Raw genomic sequence first — 26,429 nt, forward strand, 5'->3', positions numbered from 1 at the left:
TATGTTAGCCTCATAAAATGTGTTTGGAAGTATTGCTTCTTCAATTTTTTGGAAGACTTTGAGTAGAATAGGAACCAAGTCTTCTTTGAATGTTTGATAGAATTCACTAGTTAGTATAGCTGTCTGGCCCTAGACTTTTACTTTTGGGGAGTTTTTTAATAGATTTTTTTATTTCCTCCCTGCTTATGGGTCAGTTTAGGCTTTCTGCTTCTTCATGACTCAGTCTAGGAAGATTGTATTGTTCTAGGAATTCATCCATTTCTTCCAGATTGTTGAATTTGATGGCATATAGTTTTTCATAGTATTTTACAATAATTCTTTGTATATCTATGATGTCTGTGGAGATTTCTCCTCTTTCATTTTGGATTTTGTTTATATGAGTCCTTTCTCTTTTTTCCTTGGTGAGTCTTGCCAAGGTTTTGTCAATTTTGTTGAGCTTTTCAAAGAATCAGCTCCTTGTTTTATTAATATTTTCTATAGTTTTTCTGTTCTCTATTTCATTTATTTCTGCTCTGATTTTTATTATTTCCTTTCTTCAGCTGCTTTTGTGTTGTCTTTGTTCTTCTTTTTCTAGTTCCTTAAGGTGTGAAGTTAAGTGGTTTACTTGGGCTCTCTCTTGTTTATTCATATAAGCCTAAATTCATATGAACTTCCGTCTTATTACTGATTTTGCTGCATCCCAGAGATTCTGATATGTCATATTGTTATTTTCATTTGTCTGTGTGTATCTTTTAATCTCTGCACTTATTTCTTCTTTGGCCCACTCATTTTTTAAAAGTATGTTGTTTAATTTCCATATTTTTGTGGGTTTTTTTTACCTCTTTTTGCAGTTGAATTCTAGTTTCATGGCTTTATGATCAGAAAATATGCTTGGTAAAGATTCAATTTTTCTGAATTTTCTAATGTTATTTTTGTGGCCCAACATATGGTCAATTCTTGAGAATGTTCCATGTACACTAGAGAAAAATGTATACTCTGGGACTTTGGGATGAAATGTCCTGTAGATGTCAATCATATCAAATTGTTCTAGTGTTTCATTTAAGGCCAATATTTTTTTATTGGTTGTCTGTTTGGATTGAACGATCTAGAGCTATCAGCAGTGTATTGTGGTCTCCAAGTATGATTGTATTTTTCTCAGCTTTTGTTTTTAGGTCAGTCAGTAGCTGTCTTATATATTGGTTTGGTGCATATATATTTAAAAGTGTTATGTCTTCTTGATTCAGTGTCCCCTTAATCATTATGAAATGACCATTTTTGTCTCTGATTACTTTTGCCGTTTTGTAGTCAGCATTGTTAGATACAAATATTGCTACATCTGCTTTTTTTTGGATGTTATTTGCTTGGAGTATTGTTTTCCAGCCTTTCACTTTGAATTTGTTTTTATCCTTGTTGTTTAGATGTGTTTCTTGTAGGCAGCATACAGTTGGATTTTCTTTTTAAATCCATTCTGCTATTCTGTGTCTTTTTATTGGTGAGTTCAATCCATTTACATTTAGTGTAATTATTGACAGTTGAGGGTTTCCTATTGCCATTTTATATATTGCTTTCTGTTAGTTTTGTATCTTGTTTGATTCTTCTCTTTTGTTTTTCTATCATTTGTTTTTGTTTGGTTATAATACATACTTCTTTCCTCTGTTACCTTTTTTTTCAAGTCATGTGCTTCTGTGGTGGTTTTTTCTGTGGTGATTACCATTAAATAATGGAAAGGGTAACTACCATGTTCATTGTAGTACACTATCTCATGAGTGCTTCTGCACTCCATCTCCTTTGTTACTGCTAATCTTCGTCCTTTCTCCTTTTTTGTTGTCACTGTCTAAATTTGATTTTATTGTGTTCTTGGTGGAGCTTTTACTTGTGGTTTTGTTTTGTTTTGTTCTTTGTATCTAGTCAGAAAACCCCCTTTAGTATTTCCTGAAGTGGGGGTTTTCTGGTGATAAATTCCCTCATCTTTTCTATATCTGTGAATTTTTTATTTTTCCTTCATATTTGAAGGGTAGCTTTGATGGGTATTGTATTCTTGGCTGGAAGTTCCTCTCTTTAAGGACTTTAAATATTGGGGTCCACTCTCTTCTGGTTTGTAGAGTTTCTGCTGAGAAATCTGATGATAATCTAATGGGCATTCCTTTATATGTTGTATTCTTCTTTTCCCTGGCTGCCTTGAGAATTTTTCTTTGTCATTGGTTTGTGCCAGTTTCATTATGATGTGCCTCGGAGTAGGTTTATTAGGGTTAAGATAACTCGGTGTTCTGTTTGCTTCTTGAAATTGAAGATTTAGTTCTTTCCATAGGCTTGGGAAGTTCTCATCTATTATTTGTTTGAATATGTTCTCCATTCCATTTTCTCTCCCTTCTCTTTCTGATATACCCATTATTCTTATGTTGCTCTTTTTGATGGAGTCAGACTATTCCTGTAGGGCTTTCTCATTTTTTAAAAAAATTCGTGATTCTCTCTCCTCTTCTATCTGTTTTGCCTCTAGTTGCCTGTCTTCTAGGTCACTAATCCTCTCCTCTTCCTGGCATGTTCTAATAGCTAAGCTTGTTACCTCATCTTTCAGTTCATGAATTGAGTTTTTCTTCTCTGTTTGATTCATGTTCATAGTTTCAATTCCCTTGGTAATATATTCCTTCTGTTCATTGAGTTGTTTTTTGAGCTCCCTATATTGCCTTTCTGTGCTTTCTTGTATATCTCTGGGTATTTTTAGGATTTCTATTTTAAAGTCTCTGTCATTTAACTCCAAGTTTTCCAATCTTTTCAATTTTTTTCTATAGATTTTTCTTCATTTATCTCTGCTACATCTCTGTCTTTTTTATCCATGGTATTCAATTTCTTTTTCCTTAATGACATCTGAAGGCTGTTTTGTTAATACAAATAAGAATTGATAAAGAATAAAAAGTAAAAAAATAATTATTTTTTTGAGAAAATACAGTGAAAATTATATTTTGAGAATTATATTTTGCTAAATGGAACAAAAACTACCTAGAATGGAGGGCCTGAGTTGGATAAAAGTGACAAAGGGGAAAAAAATGAGGTAAGGACCCACAAAATGCTATAAGAAAAATATTGCATCAAGAATAAATTAATTTGCTTGTAAATGACGGTTGAATGAGAGATATAATGAAAGAGACATGAAGAAAACAAGAAAAAGAAAAAAAATTACTATTGTATTAAGGGGAACAGAAACTACATAGAATGAAGAGCCAGGGTTGGGAGGAATGCTAATGAGTTAAAAAGCGAAGTAAAAAGCACACAATATGCCACAAAGAAAAAAATTTAAATCCAAAATAAAATAATTTCTTTGTGAGTGAGGATCAAATGAGAGGAATAGTGAAAGAGAAAAGAAGAAACCAAGAGAGAGAGAGAGAAAAGAAAAAAAGGGAGAGAGTTAAGGTTTTTGGAATGTAACCCTCATAGACAGAAAAAAAAGAAAAAAAAAAAAAGAATGAGAAGTGTAACACCTATGGGTGATGAAGTTCAAGATGAAGAAAATGGAATAAGATAACAAGAGGATAAAGGACCAAGGTAGAAGAAAAAAAAATAAAGATAAAAAAATGAAAGGAAGAAAAAGTAGAAAAAGTTATAAAGACTGTGGATTGTTCTTGATTTTCAGAGGTTATCTTCTTCCTTTTTCCTTCTTCTCCCTCTTCCTGATGGGTGGCACTGTACCTTAGGCTTTGCCCCTGTGGCACACTTAGGTAGAGATTTGCAGTTGATGTGTCGCTATGGCGATGACATATACTAGGCCACAGTCTCGTTGGTAGTTGGGGCTTGTTAACATTTGCAGGCTCCAACAATGGGAGAGTCCATTTTTCTGGAGCCTGTCTCCTAGTCTCTCCTTCCTGGACCAGCAACCTGGTGACCCAGCTGTGAAGTTGCCCCTGCCAATGCCTGGAGATTAAGAGGCCCTAAGAGCTGGCAAATCCCCACTCTATTCCCACTCAATGCAAGGCTCTGGTTAAGGCTTTGCCAGCCAGAGCCACCAGTGTAATCAGGCAGGGCTGGGAGCCAATTGCCCCTCAGGTGTCTTTCTATGAGACTCTAGGCATGTCTAATATGCTTCAGCACTCTGTGGGACCACTCTCCCCAGGCTTTTTGCACTTTGTAACCTGTATTGGCTGGGAAGAAGATGCCCTAGTCACTGCCTGCAGAACAGGAGGTCTTAAAAGCTGCCAAGTTCCTCCTCCAGGTTTTTTTTAGAGCACATCCCTGAGTATGAAAGCTCTGCTGACCAGAGTCACCAGCTTAAACAGGTAGGGGGGCAAGTTTACTTCTGTTCAGGCTTTTTTCTAAGGTTCCCCAGGTATATCTAGTTAAATTTGCCTTAACATACCATGGGATTGCTCTCTGCATGCTTCTCCCTTGTTAAAAAGTCTACAGCCTAGCCTGCCCAACTTCTGCAGTGTTCTCTGAGGTCTATTCCATAAGAATGTGTTTTTCACTCTGTATTGGCTGGCAGGAAGATGTCCAGCTACTGCATGCAGAGCAAGAGGCCCTAAAAAATATCATGTCCCTTCATTGGGTTCTCTTATATTGCACATTTGAGAAAGAAGACCTTGTCAGCCAGAGCCACTGCCAGCGTAAGCCATCTGAGCAGTGAGCAGACTGTGGGTTAAGCTACTTTCAGCAATTAGATCCACAGATCTGCTCCAGAGATTGTCTGCAAGCTGCCTGCGTTCCCCTCCCCCCAGCACTTCCATACTTTTTCTTCCCCGGGAATGTGCTCTGTTAGCCTGTATGGCTGGTGGAGGTGCCCTACCCAGAGAGGTCTGGGCATAAGGAAGTCAGCTTTCATGCACTCCCCACACGCTGTTGTTTGGGGAGCAGGGATTACACCAAGACTCTGGTCACAGCCCACGCAGAAGGCTACTGCTGACAGTCTGCGACCCTGCCCCTCTGTCCGAGAATGCAGGTGCCCATGCCCGGGGTGCTAGGAGGAACCACTTGCACTCTGTCTGCGCTCGCCAACCAGGATATTGGGAGTAAAGAAGGCAACTGCTCGCCCCCCTCTGCCAGGGTCTACTGCCGGCATTAGCTCATGTGAGCTGAGCCACCACAGGTATACTCTCTCCTCGGCTTGAATGTCTCTGCCCCAGCCCAGCTCTTTCCACACCCCCAGCCCTCACTTTCTCTCAGTTCCAAGTGAAAGCAGCCCTTGCTCAGGTCAGTGAGGACGGCGGAGTGCTCTGTTCTCCATCTTATTTTCTTCAGGGTCGATTATATATTTAGCTACCATTTCACCCAATTGTACCTTTGTTCAGTGTATGTATATTTCAGATGCTCCTGGGATCATTTTTCTGTCTCTAGTTGTCGAACTTGTTGAAATTTCAGGGAGAGGTATCGGGAGCCCTGCTAATAGCACCATTTCTCTGACGTCCAAGTTTCCCTTTATAATAGTTCATTATTTGTGTATAAACTTGCAAATTATTTTCGGATATTTATTATGTATCCTATTTTACAGAATTAATTTATCAGTCCTAGTAATTTTCTGGAAAATCTTTAGGTTTCTTTATATACTGTATCATGTCATCTGCAAATAATGACAGTTTTACTTCTTCCTTTCTAATTTGGATGCCTTTTATTTCTTCTTCTTCTCTGATTTCTGTGGCTAGGAATTCCAGTACTATGTTGAGTAAGAGTGGTGAAACGGGACACCCTTGATTTGTTCCTGAACTTAAGGGAAACATTTTTAGATTTGCCCATTGACTGTAAGGGTGGCTATGGTTTTTTCATATATGGCCTTTCTTTTTTTTTTTTTAATTATTTTTATTTATTTATTTATTTTAGAGAAGAGAGATAGAGAGAGAGAGAGAGAGAGATAGAAAGAGAAGGGGGAAGGAGCAGGAAACATCAACTCCCATATGTGCCTTGACCGGATAAGCCCAGGGTTTTGAATTGGCAACCTCAGCATTCCAGGTCGATGCTTGATCCACTGTGCCACCACAGGTCAGGCTATATGGCCTTTCTTATGTTGAGGTATTCACCCTATTTCCATTTGGCTGAGATTTATTTTTTAAATCATAAAAAAGTTCTGGATGATATTTTGCATCTATTGATATGATTATATAACTTTATTGTTCATTTTGTTTATGTAGCTTACCACATTTATTGATTTGAGGATAGTGTACTAACCTTGCATTCCCCAGAATAAATCCTACTTGGTCTTTTTATGAACTTTTTAATGTAGTGCTGGATCTGGTTTGCTAATATTTTATTGAGAATTTTAGCATCTATATTCATATTACCTCATATCAAAATATACTGTAATGCCATAGTAATCAAAAAAGAATAGTAATGGAACAGAAAACAGAGCCCAGAAATCAACCCATGCCTTTATGAATGATTGATATTTGACAAAGAAGGCAAGAACATACATCAGGGCAAAGATAGTTTAGTCAATAAACGGTGTTGGAAAAGTTAGATAGATTCATGCAAGAAATGAAAGTAGACCACCTTCTTACACCATGCAAAAGAATAAGTTCAAAATAAATTAAATATGTAAATGTTAGCCTTGAAACCATAAAAATCTTATAAAATTTTAGCCAGTAAAATCTCAAACATTTCTCATAGCAATGTTTTCCTGATGTTTCTCCTCTGACATAAAAAACAAAAACAAAATTTAAAAAATGAAACTACATGAAACTAAAAATTTTTACACAGTAAAGGAAACCATCAACAAAATGACAAGACAACCCATTGTATGGGAGAACGTATTCACCAATGATATATCTAATAAGAAATGAATATACAAAATTTATTAAAAACTTACAAATCTCAAAAACAAACAAAAAAGTGAACAATTCAATTAAAAAATGGGCAAACTATCTGAAAACATATTTCTCCAAATAGGACATACAGATGACCTCTTTTTACATTATTTGTTTTGAAGTCTATTTTGTCTGATATGAATATTTCTACTACAACTTTCTTTTCATTTCTATTTGCATAGATTACACTGGGAAACAAAATTTTTGTTGCATCCACAAAAACACTTGTTCTTAACTAATTTGAGTGTGCTGATCTCAAATCTGACATTAGTTTTTCTCTGTAAGCTATAGTTTTTTGCAATTCAAGATTTTAAGTTTTCATCTTATTGTGAAATTTTCAACATTTAGTTTAACATAGTGAAGTAGAATGTCTTCTTGGGCATCATCTTTGTGAAAATATATAAATTTATATAATGCAGTAAATACACTAATATACTAAAATATATGATTGCATCAGAATTTGTCTACAATTTTGAAGTAGAACATATTAAAACACTTATTTTAATCATAAAATTTGTGCAAAAATTATTTAAATTCTATTCAGGCAAAAATTTTCATTTGGCCTGACCAGGTGGTGGTACAGCGGATAGAGAGTTGAACTGGGACCTGGAGGACCCAGGTTCAAGACTGCGAGGTCACCAGCTTGAGCGCAGGCTCATCTGGTTTGAGCAAAAGCTCACCAGCTTGAAACCAAGGTTGCTGGCTCGAGCAAGGGGTTTCTCAGTCTGCTGAAGGCCCATGGTCAAGGCACATATGAGAAAGCAATCAATGAACAACTAATGTGTCACAATGAAAAACTGATGATTGATGCTTCTCATCTCTCTCCGTTCCTGTCTGTCTGTCCCTATCTATCCCTCTCTCTGACTCTCTGTCTCTATAAAAAAAATGCATTTTTAGCTCTTGTGTTTGTGTACTTGTTGAGGACAATCTCGTTTGATGCTCCAACAGTAGTCTGCTCACATTAACAGCTCCAAGATTTTGGGGAAACTTATCAAGGTGACTGTTCAGGAAGTGAATCTAATCGCTCATGTTACATCCAATGTTGTGGAAAGCCAACAGCATCCTTTCAACCAGAAGTTCATAGTTTTCTGCTTTTTTGTTGTGAAGGAAGTCCTTTGTAACTGCCACAAAAGACTGCCATGCTGTTTTCTCCTCCTTATTCATATTCCTGGCAAATTCTTCATCACGTATGAGGGTTTGAATTGGAGGTCCATCGAATACACCTGCTTTTATCTTCTCTAAAGACAAGGCAGGAAAAGCAGAAATAATATGTTGAAAGTATTCACTTTCTCTATTCAAAGCCTGAACAAACTGCTTCATTAAGCCAAGTTTGATGTGAAGTGGGGGGAAAATGATCCTGTCTTGATTAACTACAGGTTCATTCACAATATTTTGCATGCCTACTTCCAGAGCTTCAGGTTTCGGCCACTCCTTCTGTGCCCAATGTTTTTCCCAAGCTTGGCTGTCCCACAAACACAGAAAGCAAGGATACTTCATGAAACCTCTCTGTTGTCCTAGCAGGAAATTTACCATTTTAAGATGCACACAAATGATCCAGTTATGCTCCTCATACTTAAGAAAGTCAAGTACAATTTTTGTCATTATAATCTCACAGATGAGTTGAATAACCAATTGGAACCACTGAAAATAGGCAATATATACATGTGTCATAAATGATGAAATATTGTGCCTTTGATGTTGAAGTGTGTAACAGCCACATATATAACAGGTGTCAGGACTATTCTCACATTTACGCCTACTTGAAGAAGCCATGATTCAATCTTAAAACAAAATAAGAGGGTGTTTTTATCAGAAAATAATTTTTTACACTTAAAAACAACTATAATTATGTATGAGTGATGTTTGTAAAACATTAATTGCCTTGTAGTTATGGTCAATCCAAGAGTCGTTGCCCTTTAACTCCAATTTAAAAACCAATGCATACCATTAACTGTAACAAAAAGAAATTAAAATTGCATAAAAACTAGAGCATGCACCAAAAAATGAATTTCAGATTTGGAATCAGCGATGCAGAAATCTATAAAAACAGTTCTAAAACCTCATGCAACAAAAAATAATAAAAAAATTGTTCTCAGTATTATCTTTTTCTATCCTTAACTTTCATTTGGTTTGTGTCTCTCAATTTAAAGTGACTCTCTTGTAAATGGCATATTGATGGATCATTTCTGGCACCTGAAATTCGATAAGAATGTAGTTAACCTGTTGTTTGTATTTAGAAATTTGTGATTTTTAATAAATCTTACTTCACAGTATCTCTCTAAGTTAATGATTGTTAGCTATCTCTTATATCTCATGCCTGAGAGGAAGATGGAAGAAGAGATCTTATAAAGAGAATATGAGAAGTTGTATACAACTGCTTTGTTAATGAGTGCTTCATGAAGGATTTCTGGAGGACAAACTGGGACTCTGACTCTGTTTAAAGAAGAGTTTGTCCCAAATATGATCCTGTTCAAAAGTGGAATAGGCTGTCTCTCAAGGGTATTAAAGTAACCCAAATTATATAGACCAGCTGACAGCAAAGACCTTTAGACATCAGATAGAAGGGCAGGGCAGGTGATTTTTAAGGTCTTGTCCAGAAATAAGAATGTTTGAGTCTGTGATCTGAGGTTAATAGAAGTAGAATAGTAATAAGTGATTTCTAGGCAAGGGAACAATACAAGTAAAATACTGGAGACCATAGGTTCTACTTGGATCTAAGTGAGTACATGAAAATAGCTGTTGTGGTAGGATTTGGAGAGAGCAAGGTTTGGGAGAAGGCTTATTAAGGATAGCTTCTCTCCCTCAGACAGTTTACCCAAGCTATTCCTCTGAGGAATGTTAGTAACTAACACCTTAAACCATTTCACATTTAAGCTTTTCTCTAAGGAGATTCTTTCTAAATTTCATTTGCCTTCCTCCTTCAGAGTGGAAATTGGAATAACAATAGGGCCTCTTCCATTTAAGAACCTTTTTTAACTGGGTCCCCATGTTCCAATCTCTCACTCAGACTTCTTTTCTATTACCTCAGGCTCTCAGCTAACCTGAGTAGATGAAACTTCACAGCAAGTAATATTTCTCCTGCTATTGTGAGGGGAGGTTCAGACCTTGGTAATGGAGAGGGAAAGGAAGAAGATTGGATACCACAGCAAGTTGAAAGCTGTATCATTGCCCTTTTCAACAGCTTGAAGACCTGAGACTAGAAATAATTCAGAACTTTGTGAAAGGGTTTAGTGCTCTAATAAAGAAAACTCAAGAGTGGCCCTGGCTCGCTGCCTCAGCAGTAGAGCGTCAGCCTGGCATATTGAAGTCCTGGGTTTGATTCCTGGCCAAGGCATACAGGAGAAGCGCCCATCTGCTTCTCCAACCCTCCCCCTCTCCTTCCTCTCTGTCTCTCTCTTCCCCTCCTGCAGCCAAGGCTCCACTGAAGCAAAGTTGGCCCGGGTGCTGAGGATGGCTCCATGGCCTCCTCCTCAGGCATTAGAATGGCTCCAACTACAACAGAGCAACACTCCAGATGACCAGAGCATCACTCCGTGGTGGGCATGCCAGATGGATCCCAGTCAGGCGCTTGCAGGAGTCTGTTTGTCTGCCTCTTCCCTGCTTCTCACTTTGGGGAACCCCCCCCCAAATAACCCAAACAGAAAAGAAAACCCAAGAGAGCTTCCTTGTCTCTTCTACCATGTGAGAAAACAGGAAGAATTTGACCATATATGAACCAGGAAGCAGGTTCTCACCAGACACCAAATCCACTGGTGTCCTTCATCTTGAACTTTGCGGCTCCTGAATTGTTAGAAATAAATTCATGTTGTTTCTAAGCCACCCAGCATTGTGATATAGCAGCCTGAATGGACTAAGATGACGCCATTCTATTTAGAATTGAAACACAACACATCCTACCCACACTCCCTAAATTTTTTATTGATATAACATATATCCCACATCTAACATTCTATATATGTTACTTTGTTGTCTGTTTCCCTCACTATTCTATAAGATCCACACAGAAAGATATGATTTTTGCCTCTCATTCAATGCTCTATTTTAACATCTATAAACAATATACAAAGTTGTTGCATAAATGATTATTGACTAGATTAATGCTTGTGGAACACTTAATCTAGGCTATGGCATATTAGAAAGTGCTGAATTAGTACCTAAGTGTGTATATGGTGTGAGCACAGAAGAGTATGAAGGGGACAAGGGTAAATAACACCTAATATCACCTATTCATGGAAGGTTAGGCTATAAATCAGAGTGTTTAAGGCACCACTGACCAAAAGAGATATAATGCATGCCACATGTGTTATTTAAATTTTCCTGATAGCTATATTTAAAAAAGAAATAGGTAAACTTAATTTAAATAACATGTTTAAAATAAGATATATAAAATACCATTTCAACAAGTAATCAGTATAACAGTATTATTAAGATATTCTATATTTTTGTGATACTAAGTCTAGGAAATCCTGTGTGTATTTTATACTTACAACACACCTCAATTTGCACTAACCAAGTTTCAAGTGCTCAGCAGTCACGTGTGGTTGATCACTACCATATTAGATGGAGGAGCCTTAAGAGCTCAGGCCAAATCTGCATTTGCCCTTTTAAGAGTTAGGCTAATGGTATAAGTGGGTGTATGTTTAACCTCATTGTCTTCTGGAAAAACTCTTTCTTTGGCCCCATGATGTATTTTACTCTCTTTCTAAAAGAAGATGGAGATGGTATTGCTCTATCTATTCTTCTGGTAGAGGAACTCAAATGGAGGGTTGGTGGTAGAAGAATGTGCCACTTATTTGTATCCAGATCCTTAGGTCACAAGGAGTCAGTGACATCAGCCCTCAGTTTGGGCTGCATCTCCTCTTTCTTCAGCTTGTGGTTTATAGTCGGTACCCCCTTACCTCCTCCTATAAGCCCTCTGATTCCCCCTTCTCCTTTGTAGCACACAAAAAAACCCCTGAAGAGTTCAAATTATAAGAATAAAAGTAGCTTTTTTTTCTATTTGAAATGTCTCTTAGATTTTCCTTTGAATTCTGATAAAGATCTTTGAGAGAGGTCACATGTGTATGCTTTTTTTACCACACCTTTTCCTCTTTTCTATGGATTTGGCTGATGTCCCTGAGTCTCTAGGCATTTTAAATCCTTGGTCTCCACCCTCTTTTCCATTAGGAAATGAGTGTCTTCAGCAGCACAATAGATGAGACAATAGGGATAGGACAGGTCTCTGTTGACCCAGGATGGGAGTGTCCTTTCCTTTCCAGTTCAGCTCTGGACTAGCTCTTGTCTAGTTCTGACTGAATCCAAGAATCTCCAGGATACAGAAAAAAAAAGAGACTCTTAGGGTCTAGATGCACAATTTCACTCCCTTGCAGCTTCTCAGTGCTGGAGCATCTTAGGAATGGGGATGCTAATAGAAACTGCGGTGGATGGTTCTATCCAAAGAAAATTTGGCATAGGGCCCAAGTGTGGAGCCAGTGACTTCAAGAACTACAAGATGTCAAGGGCTGTTAGGGCTCATAGAGATTGGTTCATCATCCTCCTTCAAAAACACTTAGAGAAAATGAAGACTTGTTCAAGGTCACCTAGATATATTAATAGCAGAGCAGGAGCTCTGACCTAGAGTTCATGACTACTAGAGTCAAGAACTTCTTGGAATAGTTGACTTTATATTGTTCTCCTTAGAGCCAGTGTGGTACACATGGAGTCTATTATAGCACTTGTTGGGAAGGGGTTTGAGAGTCTTAACAGGGCTAAACCCAATGTCCTGAATCAGAACATATCTGCTCTTACCTGTTTTATTTGTGTGTTTATATATGTGTGGGATGCATATAAAATTTCAGTTTATTTGGATTTTAAGAGTATGGACATTAAATCCTGATGAACTGGGTTCAAATTGTGACTTCCTAAGCTATATGGTTTCTCACAAGTTACTTAACCTTTTTGTGATTCAGTTCCCCATTTATAAAATGAGAACAGTAGTCGACCTTATACCTGATAGAACTCTTGTAAAAATTGAACAAATTAATATATGCACAGTGCTTATATTAGAAATGGGCATATAATACATGCTCGATAATGTTAGTCATCAATACTACCATATTTTATGTATAGGAAGTATTTCACTGCTTTAGAAAAAAACTTTGCAACAAATTCTTTTCTCTTTGACATTTCCTGCCAATATCCCATCTTTCTTCAAGTCTCTGCATACATCCCAAGACCATCTGTGGTTTGTACCCACATGGTGTCAGATTTGGGACATTGTAGATCACATCATTGGGTGAAGACTCTGGAGAAACAGATTGGTAAACAGATTTCTACTAACCCAATTGGATGAACGTAGGAAACTCTTTTCCCCTTTCTGAATGTCACTTTTTCTGTTTCTAAAGAAGAAAGCTGAACTAGCTGTACTAGTTGGTTCCTGTGGGGTATTCTAGCTCCAAAGTCCTCTGTATCAAGAAACTCTGTGAAACCTTGTTCTGACACTCACCAACACAAGTTCTCTTATATGGTTTCTAAACCCTTCGAACCATCAGTTTTTTCAGCTCAGGAACATTAAAAATGCCCCTGTTTTTCTGAAAAAACAAAACAAAACAAAACAAAAAAACAACAAAAAACAGAATCTCTGCTGTCAACTGGCAGAAAAGAATACTTATCTATCTAAGGTCTCAAAACCTCCAAGGTATGTTCACATTGCATTCATAGCTGTAAACTAATTAAGCTTGGGTTGTGTCTATCTCTATGGATTACATTGTTTCTTCTTCTTTTTCTTGCCTAAGTTATACATTGGGTGTTAGGGTGTTACTGTTTCCACTGCTGTCAGCATTCTTGGGGTCATTTGGGTTCAATAGGCTTTTTAAAGATTTTTATTTATTAATTTTAGAGAAAGGAGAGAGAGAAAAAAAGAGAAGGGGAGGGAGGAGCAGGAAGCATCAACTCCCATATGTGCCTTGATTGAACAAGCCTAGGGCCTCAAACTGGCAACCTCAGCATTACAGGTCAATGCTTTATCTACTGCACCACCACAGGTCAAACTCATTGGGTTTTCTGTTAAGGAGCCAAACCTCAGTGGGGCATCAAAAGAAACCTGGAGGCCAATAGCCTTTGTGACTTTTGATCTGAGCCCTTCTGTCTTTCATGCTGTCCTCTACCAGTTCCTATTTACCTGGCTCTGAGCAGTTATTAGTGACAAAAATCAGCCTAGAAAAATTTATTAAGTAAAAACCTCCTCTACAAGTGAACCCTCAGTCACCTAATTCTAGCCCTGCTGGAGGCTTGGAAAAAAGTTTCAGTACACTTACTTTTGCATTGAAGTCTTAGAGGTAAGGCTATCAGATTTGATGAGAGAAATTTAGGAGCATGTCATCCAATATTTTGGGCCCTCTGTATTGATCTATCTGCATACATTTACATGTTACATTCCCTAAGTCTTAAAACCAAGTTTATGTCATGGCTTAGAACAGGGGTCTCAAACTCGCGGCCCACGGGCCGCATGCGGCCCGCTGAACAATTCTGTGCAGCCCGCAGACTAATCCACGAAGTTCAAAATATTTTGGATAAAATTAAGTAAGCCTAGGGGCCTACTTGTATTTTTCATTTCTCTAGCATCCTAGCTAGATATTAGCTTAGTTAACAGCAGTTGTGATGCGAACTACAGTTTCTAGTCGTTTTGTGACACTGAGTAAACTGCATGTACGATTGTGCTTGTTGTACTGATTTTTTTTTGTTTTCAACTGCAGTGAGAAAAGTGTTGCGTAACAGTTGCCTTTTGTAGACCTAGTGCAGCCCACTGAATGGCTGTGATCTTGCTCTGCAGCCCACATGCTGAGTTGAGTTTGAGACCCCTGGCTTAGAACATGCTTTGGGACCGCCATCTCCATACTTCTGTTCATGTGATGCTCCCATGCTGGAAAGTCTCTAAGCACTCTCCCCCATCTCTGCCTGAAAAAATCATATCCATCCTTCAAAGAACTATGCTAAATTTCACCTCTATCATCTAGAATTCTTAAACACTGGAACTGAAGGAAAGCTGACATAGTATTATTTATTAGACGTTTGTTAACTTCTTACAATGTGACAGTTACTATGATAGATGCTAGGCACACACACATAAATTAAGATGCACCCTTTACCCTTATTTTTTTTTTTGTATTTTTCTGAAGCTAGAAACCGGGAGAGACAGTCAGACAGACTCCCGCATGCGCCCGACCGGCATCCACCCGGCACGCCCACCACGGGGTGACGCTTTGCCCACCAGGGGGCAATGCTCTGCCCCTCCAGGGCGCTCTGCCGCGACCAGAGCCACTCTAGCGCCTGGGGCAGAAGCCAAGGAGCCATCCCCAGCGCCTGGGCCATCTTTGCTCCAACGGAGCCTCGGCTGCAGGAGGGGAAGAGAGAGACAGAGAGGAAGGAGAGGGGAGGGGTGGAGAAGCAAATGGGCGCTTCTCCTGTGTGTCCTGGCAGGGAATCGAACCCGGGACTTCTACACGCCAGGCCGACGCTCTACCACTGAGCCAACCAGCCAGGGCACCCTTTACCCTTATGTTATAGACAGTCTGAGAGAGAATAGAATGTCATATAATATTTTAATAATTATTTTAACAGATATTTCTAATATAGCATAGTTCTTAATCATTTTGGAGTCAATATGAGGAGTAGGTTCATTTATAACTTAAAACCCTAAATAATAGTTACTTAAACAAGACTTGAAAATGTAGGCACAATCCTGAGTTCTATAGCAGCTCTGTGTTTAACAGAGATCTGGTACATTACTTCAGAGTCCAAGATGGCTCCTCAAGTACCAACTCTCACATCTGTATTCTAGTCATCATGAAGGGAAGAAGGAGGAGAAGGTTCCTGCCCTTCAAGAAGATGTCAAATTATATTTAATTGAAAACTAAATTAGAACTCAGTCCCTGGGTCACATTTAGCTGCAAGGAAATAGAGAAAATAAGTTTTTATTTTGGGTGGCCTATAACTAGCACAAAATAATTATTTTATGGCTAAGAAAGAGGGGAAGAATAGATGTTGGGGTAAAAAGTTAATAGTTTCTACCATAGGATCACAGAACACTTTGGGAGGTTGATAAAATTCTGAATAATTCCCTACTCCAAAAAATACACCAGTCACACAAGACTATGCATACACTTTCAGAGAGCATGCAGGTGCTGAGTATATAGCAGTGAATATGACACATGAGATCACTGACTTAAAGGTACATACAGACTAGTTCAATAAATAAGGTCATATGTCTCATGATATCAGGTAATGATAAGTGTTGTAAAGAAAAAATAAAGCAAGGTAATGAGGTAGAGATAATGAAAAGAGAGTCAAGGAAGACTTCTATTATAAGGAGATCATTGGATAAGGCAGAATGAAGTGATAAGCACCATGTGGATATATGGGAGAAAAGTATTCAAAAGAGTGGAAACAGAAAGTTGTAAGGACCCTGAGGTTGGAGTGGGCAAGGGAATCAGCAAAGAAGCCAGTGTGTCTGCAGTAGCTTCCTGTGAGAAATTTTAGAAGATAAAATAAAAGAGGTGATGGGAGACAAAAGAATTTAAAGGCTTTTAAACTATGGTAAAACCTTTGAATTTTATTCCTGATGTAAACATTGGAAAGTTTAAGAAGGGGAATGACATAATCATTCTAGCTGCTCTGTGGAAAATAGACTTTAGGGAGAAAAGAGTGGAAGCAAGAAGAGCATTAGGAGGCAATTTCAATAATGCAGGGGTGAGGTGATAGTGAATGGACCAAGAAGAGAAGTAATATGGCAAGGTTAGATATATATTTCTTGTATCTTTTAATACTCATGATTTCAAAGTGTACAATTTTTTAAAATATAAAGTTTTTCCTCATCTCACTTGTTCCTTTCAGCAACCTCACTGGGAAATCAGAGAAAGCATTATTATCTAATTTTAAAAAGAAGTGGAGGACCATAACTTATCCCAAATCACAGAATTATGAAAACTAACACATCCAGCATAATTTATTTAGTGCTAAATATATTCCTTCCATTCTCTGTTATCTTTTTCTAATAGAAGATCCTGAAATGTTTCTTCTTTGTTTTTTTTAATTTTAATTTTTAAATGATTTCATGCTTACTGAAAAATTAAAATATTAGTACAAATAATCTCTATATACTCTTTATTAGCTTCTTCAAATGTTAGCATTTTTTATAATCAGAGTGAAATTATAAAAATGAATTAATTAACATAGGTCTCATGCTCCTTGTATACCTATTCAAATTTCACCAATTGTCCTATTAATGTCCTTGATCTGGCCCAGAATCCCACATCAGATTTAGTTGTCAGGTCTTCTTATTCTCTTCTAGTATGTGATAATTTCTTTCTCAGTCTTTCATGACCCTGGCATTTTTAAAGAATATAGGCCAGTTGCCTAACCGGGTGGTGGCGCAGTGGATAGAGCGTCGGACTGGGATGTGGAAGACCCAGGTTCGAGACCCCGAGGTCGCCAGCTTGAGCGAGGGCTCGAGCAAGGGGTTACTCAGTCTGCTGAAGGCCCGCGGTCAAGGCACGTATGAGAAAGCAATCAATGAACAATTAAGGTGTTGCAACATGCAACAAAAAACTAATGATTGATGCTTCTCATCTCTCCATTCCTGTCTGTCTGTCCCTGTCTATCCCTCTCTCTGACTCTCTCTCTGTCTCTGAAAAAAAAAAAAGAATATAGGCCAGTTATTTCATAGAATGCCCCTTAATTTAAGTTTCCCTGATACTGTCTCATGATTCAATTTAGTTGATACATTTTGTCAAGAATATCAAGATGTGATTAAGTATCTTACAGTGTCTATTCTGTTACTGATGATATTAAATTGGATCAGTTGGTTAAGGTTTGTTTACTAGCCTTTTCTACTGCAAAGTTACTATTTTCCCTTTGCAATTAATAAGTTGACTTTTTTACTGATAAGTAAGTAAACTCAGGCATGGAGATGTGTTGTAACCTACCCAAGGGTATACAGATTAAAAAGTGGTGGAAGGTCTTCTCTTTAAAGGTTGTAATTATTCTCCTCTTCTCCTATATTCACATTGCCTCTTGGAAGATACAAGCCCTACCTCTTATGGCCTTTGCCATGCTGGATTTGGCTTCATTCTGTCCCTCTTAGATTATTGGAATTAGAAGAACAGTAAACTTTGTGCCAGCCTTTTCCTGATTTGGGAGTTGAGCTAGTTAGCCATGGAAATTGATGTTAAGGGAGCTCTCTTTCTTTGGTTTCAATATCACCATTTGATAAAGGGTATGGAATCTTCAGAACCCTGGTTCCCTTCACCTCTCCTTCTACCATCTGATTTTATTTTTCATATTGTTTAATGACTCACTGCCTTAGAAAGGTTTATTTATAGAGAATAAGTAATATTCATACCTAATTTTGGAAAAACCCACCAGATAGAAAGATTTCTCTTACATTGAGGGTATGGTAATGGTGAGGGTGATCATCCTAACCTTTTGGTCTCTGTCATTACTTCCAAACCATTCTGAATGTTTCCCACATAAATTGAAAAAATTCCTGGAAAAATTACTGATAAGGTTTTTATTTGTGCTTTTCATTACTCTTGTCTTTTATATTAATCCTAACTCTCTTATTACACAGAAAAGATTTATTTCTGCAGTTTCAGGTTATGACATAAAATATATATTATTTTCAGGTATAAAACATAGTAATTCAGCCCTGGCTCGTTGGCTCAGAGGTAGAGCATCGGCCCAGCATGTGGAAGTCCTGGGATGATTCCCGGCCAGGGCACACAGGAGAAGCGCCCATCTGCTTCTCCACCCTTCTCCCTCTCCTTCCTCTCTGTCTCTCTCTTCCCCTCCCGCAGCCAAGGCTCCATTGGAGCAAAAGTTGGCCCGGGTGTTGAGGATGGCTCCATGGCCTCCACCTCAGGTGCTAGAATGGCTTGAGTCACAATGGAGCAATGCCCCAGATGGGCAGAGCTTCACCCCCTAGTCAGCATGCCAGGTGGATCCCAGTCAGGTGCATGCGGGAGTCTGTCTGACTGCCTCCCCTCTTCTTACTTTGGAAAAATATGAAAAAAACCCCACAACATAGTAATTCAACATGTATATTCCTTATGATGTCATTACCGCAATAAATCTGGTAGCCATCTACCATCATAAAAAATTATTATGGTAATATTGAGTATTTTCCCTATGCTGTACATGATAAACCTGTGACTACTTTTTAATGTAATTAGAGTTTGTACCTCTTGTTGCTCTTCTCCTATATCTCTTATCTATCCATCCTCCTTCACTCTGGCAATCTTCAGTTTGTTCTCTGTATCTATGAGTCTGTTTCCATTTTGCTTTACTTGTTCATTTTTCCCTTGAATTCCATAAATAAGTGAAATCATATGGTATTTGTCTTTCTCTGTCTGATTTATTTCATATAACATAATACCCTCTAGGTCAATTCATGTTGTTTCAAATGGCAAGATTTCATTTTTTTATGGCTGAATAATATTCCATTGCACATATAGTATATTCATTCATCTATTGATGGACACCTAGATAGATTTCATGTCTTAGCTATTGTAAATAATGCTGCAATAAACATAGGGGGTGCAAATATCTTTTAGAATTAGTGTTTTTGTTTTCTTCAGATAAATATTCAGAAATGGAATTGCTGGATCATATGGTAGTTTGACAGGATGGAGTAAAATTATGTTTACAGTTTTAAGTACATGAAAGGCAGTTTATTCTTGTATTATTATTTATTAATTATTATATTATTTCCATATGACTAACTGTAAACCCACTTTTGCCCACTCCTCATATTTTAATTTTTTTGAGGATTTTTCATAGTGGCTGTAACAATTTACAAGCCAACTAAAAGTACACAAGTGTTCCATTTTCTCCATATCCTCACCAATACTTATTTATTAACTTTTTGATAACTGATTTGATATGTGTGAAGTAATACAAATACTGATTGGCTTACGACCTATGTGACTTATGACCATTCGACTTTACAACCACAATCACTAGCCACTACTGCTCCATGTCTGGCAGCACAAGTGTTGCCCAGCTGGGTGTATGACAGTGCGGACCAGCTTCTGGCAGCACTGCCATCTCCGTGTGCACCATTTCAACTGTTATCCCTGACTCGGTACAGCAATTTGTGTTTTGTGTCTTGAATATTTTTCACCAAATCCCTCTCAAGATGTCTACCAAGAGGAAATTGTCTTTGCAAATATTAAACCAGTTGTACTGGTAATGCAGTGTTTTACTTAAACTTGACGAATGTAAAAATAAGAAACAAAATGGTGTAGAGATGATACAAATGTCATAAAATGAAGAAAGAAAATTATGATGTATAACAATAATGAAAGAAAATTATGATAAAATATGACAAAGATTTTTATATCATTTCACAGTACTGTACCTAGAGCCTACTCAACTTACGACCAAATCATGTTATGACCGGTCTGTCGAAACCAATCGTGATGGTCATAAGTTGAGCACTAGCTGTACCTATGTAATTGTGATTTTGATTTTCATTTTTCTAATGATTAGTAATGGTAAACATCTTTTTATATGTCCGTAAAGCCAATAGCTGTGGCCACCATCACAGCCACCTGGACCATGCAGGTTTGCATTTGATTCGGAAAGATGGTAATAAAACAACAGAGTCAAGAACTGGTGGGCCATTACCTTTAATCCTAGCTTGCACCTGGCGGACAAGAAATACACACAGTGGGAAGCCCTGGCCAGTTGACTCAGTGGTAGAGTGTCGGCCTGGCGTGTAGAAGTCCTGGGTTTGATTCCCGGCCAGGGCACACAGGAGAGGCACCCATCTGATTCTCCACCCCTCCCCCTCTCCTTCCTCTCTGTCTCTCTCTTCCCTTCCCGTAGCCGAGGCTCCACTGGAGCAAAGATGGCCCGGGCACTGGGGATGGCTCCTTGCCTCTGCCCCAGGCGCTACAGTGGCTCTGGTCGCAACAGAGCGACACCCCAGAGGGGCAGAGCATTGCCCCCTGGTGGGCAGAGCATCACCCCCTGGTGGGCGTGCCGGGTGGATCCCAGTCGGGCGCATGCGGGAGTCTGTCTGACTGTCTTTCCCCGTTTCCAGCTTCAGAAAAATACAAAAAAAAAAAAAAAAGAAAGAAATACACACAGTGGGAAAATACTTCCCTTTCCATTCAGGGCTTCCAAAGCCACTGACATATCTGAGTTTCCTAGAATCAAAGGTTTCTACCTCGCCAGCCTTATTCACCTCTCTTCCCCATCTCCTTCTCTCTGCACAAACTCTGCACAAACTGGCTTCTCCTTCAGCACTCCATCATCTTGGCTGCTTCTCCTCTCCTCCATATGGCCTTTCTCTGCTCTCCTCCATCATGGGCTCCTCTGCCCCATTTTATAGTGTAGAAATCAAAACCTTTAATCCAATATACAGATAAGGAAGTCTCTGATACAAAGCCACTTATCTGAGGCATAAATGGGATTGCTCATAAGAGCGCATCACCCCCTATCATGCAACAGTCAAGGGTGTGGGGAAAAGCTTAGTCTTAAAGCTAAGCCTTAGGCTATAAGCACCCTGCCTGCTTACAACCTGTCCCCCACATCCAATGCAAACTATAAGCGAGCAAACAATTACATCATATTTATAAACTTATTTGACCCACACCGGGGCAGGGGGAGGGCCTTCAGCAAAGCCCCCCCACCCCCATCAGGGTATTTCACATTGTCCAAAATCTGTAAATCCATCTAACAAAGGAGCCAGTGCCCACTCCGATTGTAGTCCAGGAATTAGTCCACACACATGGGGCCTCAGCCACCCCCCTCATTCCTGCTGTCCTGGCAGGTCTTACATTGTCCCAAGGAGGAGCACGTGGCAATGGCAGTTAGTATTTCCATCTCTGCTCTGGAAAGCATGATGACATTCACCCCTATGTCCCAAAATTGCAGACCTACCAGGGGCATAGCAGGTACTCCTTGCTGCTGGGCTCTTATTTTCTGGAGACTGTGGATTGCAACTCCAGCCCAATTCTTCTCATCCTCTAAAGAGGAACTGAAAACACCAGCTCCTACTGCCAGGCTTGAGCCCCAGGCTGTTGCCGCCTTCTGCTCCATGGGCCTTGCAGCTCCGGCCCTGGCCTCCTGCTGCTGCTGGTTCTCCACAACATCCAGGGCAATCTCCAACTCATGAACCTGTGATTCTTTCTCCAGCAGCTGCTCCATTTCCAAGAAAATCTTGCAGACCTGGGTGGCCTCCTCCGGTGCTTGCTCCAGCTCTAGCTCCAGGGTCAGCATCTCTTTCTCCCATACTTGCCCCAGCTCCTTCCACTGCTCAGTTTGCAGTTCCCAGGCAACCTCTTCCACATAACTCTCAGTTTCCTCATGCATGGCTGTAAAAGTCAGCCAGCCCAAGGCCTAGAAAAGGACAGCCATGGGGAACCATAACAGCCACCAGTCCTCCACTCCACCGCTCAAAGGGGTGGTGGCTCCATACCAATCTGATTCGAATCCTGCCACAGACTATGCCAAATGTAAAGCCAGTAGCTGCGGCCACCATCACAGCTGCCTGGCCCATGCAGGTTTGCATTTAATTTGGACAGATGGTAAAGAAACAATGCAGCCAAGAACTGGTGGACCATAAGCTTTAATCCTAGCTTGCACCCAGCAGGCAAGAAACACACACAGTGGGAAAACACTTCCCTTTCCATTCAGGGCTCCCAAAGCCACTGACTCATCCGAGTATTCCTAGAATCAAAGGTTTGTACCTCACCAGCCTTATTCACCTCTGTTCTCCATCTCCTACTCTGCACAAACTCTGCACAAACTGGATTCTCCTTCAGCACTCTGTCATCTTGGCTGCCTCTCCTTGCAATGCTAATAGCAAGAACTGAGCGAGAAAACCCTGATCTGTCTTATTTTATAGTGTACAAATCAAAACTTTTAAGCCAATATACAAATAAGGAAATCGCTGATATAAAGTCACTTATCTGAGGCAAAATGTGATTCCTCATAAGAGTATACCACTCCACATTAAGCAACACTCAAGGCTGTGGGGAAAAGCTTAGTTTTGAAAAAAATTTAGGATTAAAAGGGTGGGAAAGGCCTAATCTTAAAACTAAGCCTTAGCCTATAAGGACCCTGCCTGCTTACAGCCTGTCCCCCACACCCAGTGCAAACTATAAGCAAGCAAACATATACATCATATTTGCAAACTTATCTGACCCACAGTGTCCTTTGGCCATCTGCATGTCTTTGGAGAAATACCTCCTCAAACAGGTCCTCTGTCCTTTTTTTAATTGGTTTGTTTTCTTTCTTCATTCTTTCCTTTCTTTCTTTCTTCCTTCCTTCCTTCCTTCCTTCCTTCCTTCCTTCCTTCCTTCCTTCCTTCCTTCCTTTCTCTCTTCTTTCTTTCTTTCTTTCTTTCTTTCTTTCTTTCTTTCTTTCTTTCTTTCTTTCTTTCTTCTATCTTTCTTTCCTCCTTTCTCTTTATCTCTTTATTTTTTTTGATGATGAGTGTATGAGTTTTTTTATATATTTTGAATGTTAACTTCGTACCATATATTTAACTTGCAAATACCCTCTTTTATTTAGTAGGTTGTATTTTTGTTTCATTGATTACTTCCTTCACTGTGCAAAACCTTTATAGTTTGATGTATTCCCATTTGTTTATTTTTGTTGCATTCGCCTGAGGAGATATATCCAGAGAAATACTGCTAATACCAGATACCTGTTTGTGATCGGCTCATATATACCACTGTAGGGGTATATTATGCATACATTTTTGCTATGTTCTCCAGATAAATAGGCACTATTTCTTCATGGCTGCTGCAATATCTGTAGCTTATATGATCAGACTGAGAACTAGACTGTACTTGAGTGATTTGCTTCTTCACTCACTTCTCAAAACCCTTTTGACTCTAAGATATGGCATTGTAAATGCTAACACCTGCTTGAAGTTCCCAGAGATGGGTGGAACTGATAAGTATATATCACATGTCTTGGCTCTGTCTCTGTTATCTATGTAAAATTGCTGAGTCTTAGTTTCTTCCTATCACTATTAATTGTTATGATAATTAATGAAGATGATGGATGTATCTTGCCTAAACCTGTAATATAATAACAACTTTGTTTTAGAGTAAGCATTGTTAAGTTTATTTTTATTTGAACCCAGTTCCCTGGAACAAATTTTGTTTTTATTTTCACTCCATTCTACTCCAGAAGTCATCATCTTCTCCTTTTTGCACTATCTACTCTGCCCTTTATTATCAATCTTGTTCCTTCTCATTCCTCCCTGATCAAACATCACATAATTTGTCCCCTCTCATTCTTTCCCCACCCACTTTCCTTGGATTCAAATATTGACAAACTGAATTTTACCTGGATTTAGCAGCATAATCTGAGAAATAGGTAAAACCAAAAGTTAATGTTACTATTATATGTTATTTGCTACCTTACAAGAAGAAGCAAAATTAGTTTCAAACTTGCAGCCTGTGTGACTGAGAGGCTTCTGATGCCATTAAAATGCATGGGAAATTAGAAAGGGCTTCAGTACAGAATATAATATGTTTTAGCTTGTATCATGTAGGGTCAAATGGTTATAGTTCAGCCCAGACAACTGTAGATAGAAACTGGCTGGATGCTGAAGAGAGTTGCTGGAGTATAAATAAAGTAATAGTATGATCTCTAGTTGAAAGGGCTACAGTTACTGAAGAATAAAGATTGTAGAGAGAAAGACAGAGAGTTGAAGGATGAACCTACATTACAGAACAAGAGAAATTGAAGATGATAAGAGAATTTGTAATCTGTCTTATACAGTATTTTGAATTTATTTATTTATTTTTAAATATTTAAAAAATTAATTCTAAAAAATAATTTTTCTTATATAAAAAAGAATTGGAAATGGGGAGGCAGTCAGACAGACTCCCGCATGCGCCCGATCAGGATCCACCCAGCATGCCCACCAGAAGGTGATGCTCTGCCCATCTGGGGCATTGGTATGTTGCAACCAGAGCCATTCTAGCGCCTGAGGCAGAAGCCATAGAGCCATCCTCAGTGCCCAGGCCAACTTTGCTCCAATGGAGCCTTGGCTGCGAGGGGAAGAGAGAGACAGAGAGGAAGGAGAGGGGGAGGGGTGGAGAAGCAGATGGGCGCCTCTCCTGTGTGCCCTGGCCGGGAATTGAACCCCCGACTCCTGCACTCCAGGCCGATGCTCTACCACTGAGCCAACTGGCCAAGGCCTGTATTTAGAAAGTACTTGCGAGAATGTAATGACCAAGTACAGAATGAGAAATTTACTAATATTAAGTCCAGTTGAAGAGGGAAACTGAGGTAGTATAAATATATGCCAACTAAGATTATTTTCCAAGATTTACAACTGAAGACTCACTTTTTCTAAGCATGTTCTAGTTTCAGATTTATATTCTGCTTACTTACATATGAGAAGTGCCCACACTGTATCTGCCCATATAAATGTATGGATTGAGTCTGAGATCTCTTGTAGAAAGGCAAAGCAGATGTAACTGGAGTGCCTATAGTCATTCAAATGCATTTTTTTTTACAAAAGGATAGTAGTGATTTTATTTTGGTGTGTATAAGAGATATAGTACTCAAGTAAACAATTATCCTGGATATACAAATATAATATGCTTAATCAATTAATCACTATGAATGTTAACTGAAATGGTTGTTACAGTCATTATGTGCAGGGAACCCATATGGTTTTAAAACAGTTTACATGGAAAAGAAATAGACATTTTAAATGAAAGAAATTTTGATGTGTTAGAAATACTATCATTTGGGTGAGAAATTTGACTTGTATCATATGACTCAATAGGTAATATTAATTGAATGGATTTCTCTTACAGACCTTTACGAACAGACTTGTGTTTTTTTCCTGGCTCTTGTGTAAAAAAATATATATTTTGGTCTAGAAGATAGGAGACCTGAGTCCAAGTCCTGACTGTATCCCTTGTTGAGTTCTTTTCCTTCTCTGAACCTTAGTTTTTTGTTGTATGCAATGAAAGAGCTAAATATAATGATTTCCAAGGGTCATATAAGAACTATGGACTCTTATTCTGATGACAATACCAACTCTAGTCTGATTTCTCACTCCTGCAGATGACAACCAGGTCTTCGTGCAAACCTACTATGATATGCCACTGGTGATCACTGTGTTTATTGGAACCCAAGAGGTAGTTGTGCCATGTCGGGTTACTTCTCCTGATGTCAATGTCAAGCTTCAGTTGGTAAGTTGCATTATTGGAGTTTCAGACAGAAGATTTGCTGCTATCTAGATAATGAAATATAAAGAGTATAGGGTACAGTATTTCAGTCTCATTTCTGGTACTTGCTCCAGGTGTGTCATGTCTGACTCTTTGGAGCAGCATTTACAAACAGACATGCTAACATTTTACCATGGATCAGTGTCACCATGAGATGTTTATAAAAACTACAGGGAAAGGTGATGAATGCTTAGATGTCCTGTAAGATTCCATGTGGACTGTGTGTAAATGCTGTCCATGTCCAGAAGCCTGGGGCCAGAGTCTTTGTTTTTCTTAAAATCACAGAAAAGGGTGAATAATTTTCAGAGAAATACACAAGGAGAAAGAAGGGCAACCCTCCTAATCTGACTTGATTAGTTAAATCAATCTTAGTGATGAATGGAGTAGCATATGTCCCTTGTAGATCACCTTCACATCCACC

The 26,429-nt window shown here is 38.8% G+C and overlaps 1 protein-coding gene across 4 annotated transcripts in view; it reads left to right on the forward strand.

The window, feature by feature from the left end:
- Positions 1–26,429, forward strand: part of LOC136386101 (vascular endothelial growth factor receptor kdr-like) — a 276,217-nt gene that overhangs the window by 75,224 nt on the left and 174,564 nt on the right. For all 4 annotated transcript variants that reach the window (XM_066357427.1, XM_066357429.1, XM_066357428.1 and 1 more), the window contains exon 4: positions 25,845–25,972. In XM_066357427.1, coding sequence (XP_066213524.1) covers positions 25,845–25,972 — 128 coding nt within the window. The remainder of the gene's footprint in view (positions 1–25,844; positions 25,973–26,429) is intronic.

Source organism: Saccopteryx leptura, chromosome X (genome assembly GCF_036850995.1).
Source record: "Saccopteryx leptura isolate mSacLep1 chromosome X, mSacLep1_pri_phased_curated, whole genome shotgun sequence".
In the NCBI taxonomy this organism is placed as follows: Eukaryota; Metazoa; Chordata; class Mammalia; order Chiroptera; family Emballonuridae; genus Saccopteryx; species Saccopteryx leptura.